The sequence below is a fragment of the Nanorana parkeri genome, unplaced genomic scaffold, assembly GCF_000935625.1.
Source record: "Nanorana parkeri isolate BGI_ZX_2015 unplaced genomic scaffold, ASM93562v1 scaffold82, whole genome shotgun sequence".
Taxonomy (NCBI): Eukaryota; Metazoa; Chordata; class Amphibia; order Anura; family Dicroglossidae; genus Nanorana; species Nanorana parkeri.
Genome location: NW_017306350.1, coordinates 1,751,889 through 1,760,244, shown reverse-complemented (window position 1 = coordinate 1,760,244; position 8,356 = coordinate 1,751,889). Strand labels below are relative to the sequence as shown.

Below are 8,356 nucleotides of genomic sequence, written 5' to 3'. Positions count from 1 at the left end.
TTCCTGGACTACCACCAATCGAAACCTAATGATTAGAGAGGAGTAAAGGGTTATTTGTTTACTCTTCCCACAGTGTAGTGCCATAACATACTTCCTACTCTATGTTTCTCTAGCTAAACAAAAATCCCAAGCCAATTCAGGGTACAGTCATGCAGCTAGAAAAAGAAGCTACAGATAAAGTGCCTCAGGCTATGTCATGGAACTGGGAAGTAACAAACAATTCTTTTTTATTTCATAGTAAGAGAATACATTATGCCTTATAATCATCATGTTTCTATCTGAAAGAAAGATAGCTGAACTTATTAAAAATAAATCCCTTCAGGCTATAAAAATAAATCCCAAAGGAAGATCCCTGCAATAGAAGAGGTAGTATACTCACCTCTATGGAAGCCAGTTTCCTACCATTGCTTTGCTCCATTGCTGGTGCTTATGCCAGCCTCTTCAACATTTGGGACTTATGGAAGGAGGGCCTTGCTGAGCGCTGTATTTTCACCCATCAACTTCTACGTCACTGCTGAGTCCTGTAATGATGTCGGTGTTGGAGAAAGGAACCACAGTGTATAGCGGAATACAAATGTATGCGACACAGCCAGAGGTGTGGTAGGAGACCTAGGCTGCCAGTGAGGCTAGGGTAAGTGCTCTACAATTGCAGGATCCTTCAAGTGGTTTTCTGGCCTGACAGTGTCACTTTAAAGAACTCTAGAACAGCATAAAAAAATTTTTAAAAAATTATATGTATAGCCTCCTACATTTGTACAATATTCAACATTGTTGTAATTATAAGAACTTCATCAAAACCTTTTGTGAAATACATTTTTTTTTTTAAATGTTAAAAAATTACGTAGGGTTCCTTCCCTCCCCCAAATCAATACCAAACCCTTATCCTACACAGTGGTCTGGTATGGATTTTAAGGGGGGACCCCAGGTAAAAAACGATGTGGAGTTCCCCTCTTTACATCAGAAGCCCCCTTCACATGAGAGTCCCCCATTGAACAAAATTTTGAAGGCACCCCTGACAAAGACAGAAGGTACGCTGGTGAGAAAGGCTGCTCTGGAAGTCCAAGAATGGTAACAGTGCAGACTTACTTTCTACACTTCTAGGAACAAACACATGTACTGTACAATTAAAAATAAAACCTCTAATTATTCTATAATATTCAATAAAAGTTACATTTTTACAAGTACATCATTGCTATTCTTCATATGGGATATATTACATGTTCAAATCATTTCTGTAAAATAGCCAAAATCGACTCATACAAACAGACCTTGAGGGCAGGGACTGATGTGAATGTCCTGTATGTAAAGCGCTGCATAACATTGTGTGTGATGCGTGTTCTTACTTGAATCATGGTGAGCTTGGTGTATTTCTTTCTGTGCAGTAGTCCAGTGTGAAGCATTGCCTGTTTGCAGCAGCTTCCAGTAACAAAGACCGGTCCCTGCTGCTCTCTCCTCTTATGCAGTGACTGGTCTTGTATCTGCCCGCCTCCGGTAGTTTTCGGAAGGCAGCCTGTAGTGGGTGGACCTGAGGGGTCCCTCCCACAGCTCTGCTCTCTGCGCAGGCTATGTGCAGCACAGTGATGATGTCACTGCTACATTTACAAAGTATTAACCCGGGGTTAGCAAAGGCATTTGAAGCACACAAAGTGGATTTATATCCTTTGTTGTTACTGGGGAATGCATCTATATGAAAGTTTTTGTGCCTGGAGATCAACTTTAAACGGATGAATTTAAATGAATTAGCTTTGAATGTATTTACAAGGCTAGGAAAATGTAAATTTGTATTAATATGCTGTGACAATCTAATCACGTACATGAAGAGAAAATCACCAAGAAAGAGACAGAATTAAAAGTGCACTTTTTAATGATCCACAATTGACTATTTTCTAGGCTTGTTCAAGCTCTAGGAGGACACCATCACAGTCTTTTGGGTGCAGGAAGACAACTGGCTTGCCATGGGCACCTATTTTAGGCTCTTCACTTAGAAGTCTAATGTTTTTCTTTTTGAGATCAGACATTGCTTCTTTGATATCATCCACCTGTGAAGACACAATAGACAGGGAAGTTAAAGGCAAACTGCAAATGATGCCATGATAGGAAACAACACTGTCCATAAAGATAAGATGTTCTAAAGTTGGAAACGTTACTGCCACTGGTAAATGACTGGTCTGTTACATTTTACAGGACAGATTACATTTTACAAGTTTTTCCATTGAGAAAAGGAGATCTGGCACAAACATGAGCAACCAAAGACAGGCACATGATGAAAATGTCCTTGAGCAGAGGATACCTTTGGGCCTTGTATACATCCATCCGCTTTAGTACTGCAGTGCTTTGCATATAGAATCCGGTATGAGAACCATACTACTTTATTCAATTATATTGTTCATGTACATATGATTACATGTGGAACCTTTTATAATAAAAAAAAACCATGCATAAAGCTGTTGTTGAACAAGAGCATAAGCATGACTCATTGAAATCAACAGTGCTGTATGTCATAATGCACAGAGACTAGTTTAAAAACAAGTTAAAGTGAAATTAAAATGTATAAATTTCCTGCATATCAACACAATGAGTCCATCCAAAGACACAGACAGCTAAAATCATATGCAATGTCAAGGTTCCTGTTAAAGCTAGGCTTGACCCTGCTACCCCTCCCCTGTTTTTTCCCATTGGTAAAGGAGGTTGCCCATCACATTAAAGCACAAATGGGCATATTACCACAGCCATGTAGACAGAGGTAGCAGTTCCAAAGCCAAGCGATCAAGGTCTGAAAATCATGAACGGCTTTTCAGGCAATTATAGGTCTTTCACAGACACTTCAAAATTGTGTAAAAATATCATGTTTTATTAGAGACATAAAAACATACTGTATATGCATATTGGTGCTCAGCCTAAACTTGGTTAGCATAAACCTTGTATACTCATATACAGGAGGGATGATTTTTTGCTAAAATTAGGTACCTCGGCTTATATTCGGGACGGCTTATACTCGAGTATATACGGTAATCAGTTTTTTATTGGAGTCAATAGCCAATTACTGCTGTGGAAAATCCTGCCGTGGCTTCATCAGAAGGAACATATTCCAATAACTATAAAGGTAATATAAAGTGCTATTAAAAAAAAAAAATCATAATTCTATTACAGAAACATGATAGTTTCATGTGTAAAGGCAAAACACCTTACTGAGGATGATTGTAACCACATATGAATGTAACAGCAACTATTCTCCCATCGGAGTGAGCAAACAGGACTGCAGAGGCTCCAATAATCACGACCTAGGCTCTAACCGAGCAGCGAGGAGAGAACTGCAATGGAGGTACTGCCTAAACACAATAGCAAAGGATTCAAGGATGATGTATTTTACAATTTGAAGTGTCTGTGAAGGTCCTATAACTGCCTAAAAAGCCCTCCATAATTTTCAGCCCTAAAGCTGCCCATACACCTTGCCATCATCGCACAAAACTTTTCGTCCAATTATCGAATCGCCGTACAAAAGTCGGTTGATTGTACAGTATTTGCGGTTGCACACTGCCCATCAACCTTACAAATATCGGACGAAAACACGATTGCATATGAAAATCAGACAATATTCGTAAGGTGTATGGGCAGCTTTAGTCGTTTGGCCCTGGAACCGTTTCCTCTGTCTACATATTTGTTCTATTGGGTGTGGCTGTAGGACCTTGAACCTGATCATATTACCTCAGCTGTCTATATCTCTGAACTTTTCTGACATGTGTGGGTCTTTGAATGGCCTTAATCTAAGATGTACCAGGCTCAACCAACCTCCCTCCATAGCAGAAGAAACACACACAGAAAGAGGGATCCTTAGTGATGAAGAGTGATAACATGGAAACCAGATCCTTGCTTGGAGAAAGATATGGTGACTAGAAAAGTCAGAAGTGTAAATATGGACCAGTTGTCTTGTGGTAGAAATACAGATCACATCTTCTATGTGGTGCGGTGCAAACAGCATGTCTCTCTAACAGACATTATAGATGTCAATGTGAAATGCTGAAGTCTGTTCAGTATTATGTCAATCTGCAAGACATCTAGACACATGCTACTTATATATGACTAAGTCAGAGAAAACCTTAAAGCAGAGTTTTATTTTATATCTGCAGTGTAAACATGAGTTAAGTCTGATGGGGTGCATGATACTTTAAAGAACACTGTACTATCTAATATTTACACTTTTATTCATGCCAGGAAGTATAGCTCTGCCTTTAATTCTGGCACTGTGACAGGAGAGCTGTGTCCATCATACACTGAAGCCACACTATTGTTTGTCTCCATCTTTCCTATTTACAGAACTCTGTGTATTCTATGAACCATTCCCAGAATACAAAGTAGCTCTGGCTGCAATACGTATCTCATCTCTGGCACTGTCCCCTGCAATAATTCCTTTTTACCACTTGATGTCCTTAGTCTTCTGGGTTCAATGACGCCCAGCATCATTCACCATGGAAGACTGAGGACATGTCGTCAGTGCAGGACATGATGCGCCTGCATCATGATGCAGAGCCCATCCTACAAATGGAGGTAGAGGTATTCGCTGAATGATACTGCTCAAGCTAGCAAACGAGGAGAGTTCATGTCAAAAAGGTAAAGCCCACAGACTAACAACTATTAACCATGGTCAGCAGACAAAAAGGTGGTCCTTAAATTCCATATGTAACATGCATTACTGCATTGCAGTGCCATTCATTTTGTAATGCCATTGTGCTGTGCTAGGCTTGGCTGCTGGTGTTTACATGTGCCATTTAGGAGGAATGGACTACCTGCAGGCATATCTGCCCCAAATGTATTAATTGCTGCACATGTTCCAAGTTGGAGCCTCTTATAGTTTAGGGACCACACTACATAGAGGAGTCTTGATGATGTATTGTGGTTCCCATGTATATATTTTCAAATATGTACAAGTAAAACCTTTGTTTTTAAATCAGAACTCTGAGCACAAAATGTATTAACCCTTGCAGTAGGGCTACCCCCTGCACTGCAAAGCTTAACTCCTCATTTTTGTCTAGCTTAAAAGAAAAGTTGGGTAGCCCCACTGCAAGGGTTAATAAGATTTGTGCCAAAAGTTCTGCTTTAAGCGTTTTTTTCTAACAAAGTTATGCTCACCCGAAGTCGGTTCCTACACCGCTACCTTCAGCCTTGCTCCCCCTCGGCTCCAGCGATAGAAAGTCCCTTGGTGTCCTCAGATTCCATAAACTGTATAGAACATGATGACTCACAGGACCTGCTGGAGCGGAGGGGGAGCGAGGCTGAAGGGACCGGTCTAAGATCAAGCTTGGATCGTGGTTGGGGTGAGTGTAATGAGTATGTTATTTTAGCTCCTTAGACAAGACGAACACTTGCAGTAGCCCCACTGGAAGGGTTACAATTTGATTTGCCCAGAGTTCTGCCTTAACAAATATTATGAGACAGTGTAATTTGTTGCCGACTAGCTGGTAAGAGCACTGAATTTAGCTTTACTAATTGCTTTCCAGGTCTGTCCATACTGTTTGGGGTGTTTGGGGTTGATTTACTAAAGGAATAAAGGCTAGTGAAACCTGCCCTTAAATACCCGTGTGTGTGTGTGTGTGTGTGTGTGTTTGTGTGTGTGTGTGTGGGGGGGAGGGTATTGATTTCTAAACTAGATATGAAGCTGAATGGATTTCTTTCACTAAGCCAGGGCTTGTATGTGCCTCATAAGGTCAAGGAATGGGTAATACCATTATAGGTCTCTGAGCTGGGGGAAGATATCTTGCTTTGTGAAAGACTAGCCTCAAAACAGGATTTGGAAATAGATATTTTATGATTTTATTCTATGATGTGTTTGGTAAATTAATTTTGCTCACACCAGGCAACAAAAAAGGAAGCACGCTACCATAATGATCCAGTAGTCGACATATAACAGCACAAGAAACATGAAATATACTAACTTTGCTGCAGGATGACAAATTCTGGTACGAAAATGTTCCAGACAACATTCAATAACAATTACTTATTAACTGAATACCAATCAGATATTATTATTACAATGCAAAAAGTGCTTGTTTGGCCATGACAATTGTTCGGTTTTAGACACGCTACCCACTGTACATGGAGAACTGTACTCGATAATTAGAGAAGCTTATTTCAGTGGACATGTTCACATCTCAAACAATTATTAAATTCTGCCGATGCACTGACCATTGTGTTTATGTAGACAAAATCGTGTATATATTTACCAAACATCTCCACTGGTTTTGTGCAGTTTCTATAATATTTAGTTTAATACAATTAATATACTATATATTGCCCTTTACTGTTGTAAAAGGGAAATGAGCAGTATTCTAAAAAAAAATCCCCAAAATCCCAAAAATTGTATCTTGAAGAGAGCCTGTCCCAGGTGAGGCTCCAATCCAGTAGTGGACACTGCTTCATCCTAAACCCCTGAAATGGTCCAAGTACTGGGGCAGAGCACTCCTGTACAATATTGCACACAATGATGTATGTGCCCTGGAACTAGTATTTCTTATGGTACCCAGCAGATGGCAGCAACAAGCCCTAAAAAGAAGACTAAGATGTAGCATGTAACAAGGTGAAAAAATATGCACAAAAAGCTGTCTCCATAGTCCAAACTTGCAAAAAAAAAAAAAAAAAAGTCTTTATCAACCAGGATGGCTAAATATGTTGTACACTGAACCATCAACGGCCAAAAAGGAAACATTCAGACTATTTTCCCCATGTATTGCCTGAGTAACTTGAACCTATACATTGTTGAGCAAAAGAACATGTGAGTTTTACAGGAGAGGTCAAATCACAGACTAGGGACAGGCCCATGAAAGCCTGGGCTCAGAGACATTGGGTTGAATGATGCTGGCCGTCATTCAATACAGAAGATCAGAGACATCTAGTGGCAGAAAAAAAGTATTGCGGAGGACATATTATAATTATTATTGTTATACAGGATTTATATAATGCCAACAGTTTGCGCAGCGCTTTACAATATCAGGATTAAAGGCGAGTATTACAGCAAAATGATATATATATATATATAGCAGGGAAGAGTTAAACCCCAGAGAAACCCAAAGTAGCAATCAGTCTTTAATACTATATAGGATACAAGAAAAAGTAAGCACTGGGAAAATACCTCAATACATATATGATGCATTCCACCAGCCTTGTTCTTCTGCAGGAAACCAGAGATCGGGCTGTTCTGTCCCAGGGGATGGAGAAGTTCCAGCTTTGTGTTTCCAAGTTCTACAAACACGGTGTACACCCCATGTTCAGGAAGAGGGACAGTCTCGCTCACATGGGCCCCTAAGACATTCTGATACACAGACTTGGCTTTTTCTAAGTCAGGAACAGCAATGGCAACATGATTGAGCCGTCCTAATTTCCACAAGGAATCTGGAATCTTCTGGACCAGTGTTTGTGAAGAAGAAAGGTTTCTTTTTGTTTGAATAATGCCTCTGATCTTACAAAATAACCCTGAAAATGATAACAAATTATTAAAAGGTAGTATATTTACCATCATAAAACTGTAAAATATGGATTCTGATAGTGCGGGGGAGGGGGGGCATTAGAGCATCCATGAGAAAGAAATGGAACCAATTTCAATTTGATGGCTTTGAAGAACAGATGCACCGATATATCGGCCAAAAATTGTACTTTTGGCATAATGCCAAAAGTGTAATTTTCTGGCCGGTACAGCGGTGCATCTGTTCTTTCTCTCCTCCCTGCAGGGCGCTGCTCTGTGCCCCAGCGGGAAGGAGAGAAACTGTCCCAGGCGGCCAATCGCTACAGGAAGAGAGCGCTGTGAGTGGCCGGCGTCTGTCCTCCCTGCATTGCTCAGCCTCCTGTCACAGTCCGGCAGAGCGGTGTGGGGGCAGACACAGCCAGCGCTGTCACAGGAGGCTGAGCTCTCCTCCCTGCACAGCTCGCTCAGCCACCTGTGACAGCGTGTCAGAGAGGAGAGCGAGAGAAAACTCTTTAGCGATGAGTGATCGCTGATTGTAAATAATTGAGGACATAGTATGGTTACTATATCCTCAATTATGAATGAATGGGGAGTGATCTACATCACCCCCATTCATTCGTAGTTATAGTAAACATACTATGTCCTCAAGTTATCAATGAACAGGAACACTCAGTAAAGAGGATTCCTGTTCATTGATAACAGGGGATATAGAAAAAGAGTTTGAGTCCCCAATCTGTTTTCTATTTGAAAAGGGAAATATCAGGGGTCTGTTTAAACCCCCAATATTTCCCAGAAGCCCCTAAAAGTAAAGTAAAAAATAAAAACATTTCATAAAAAATGAATTAAAATAAAATATTAAAAAAATTAAAAAGTTTATAAAAAATAAAATATTTAAAAGAATTT

At 40.2% G+C, this 8,356-nt stretch overlaps 1 protein-coding gene across 1 annotated transcript in view; it reads right to left on the bottom strand.

The window, feature by feature from the left end:
- Nucleotides 1–1,886: 1,886 nt before the first annotated feature.
- The window catches only part of MCEE (methylmalonyl-CoA epimerase), an 8,798-nt gene continuing 2,328 nt past the window's right edge, over nucleotides 1,887–8,356 (bottom strand). Inside the window, exons 2-3 of the mRNA XM_018552278.1 lie at nucleotides 7,124–7,464; nucleotides 1,887–2,039 (exon numbers count right to left, since the gene is read on the bottom strand). Coding sequence (XP_018407780.1) covers nucleotides 1,887–2,039; nucleotides 7,124–7,464 — 494 coding nt within the window. The remainder of the gene's footprint in view (nucleotides 2,040–7,123; nucleotides 7,465–8,356) is intronic.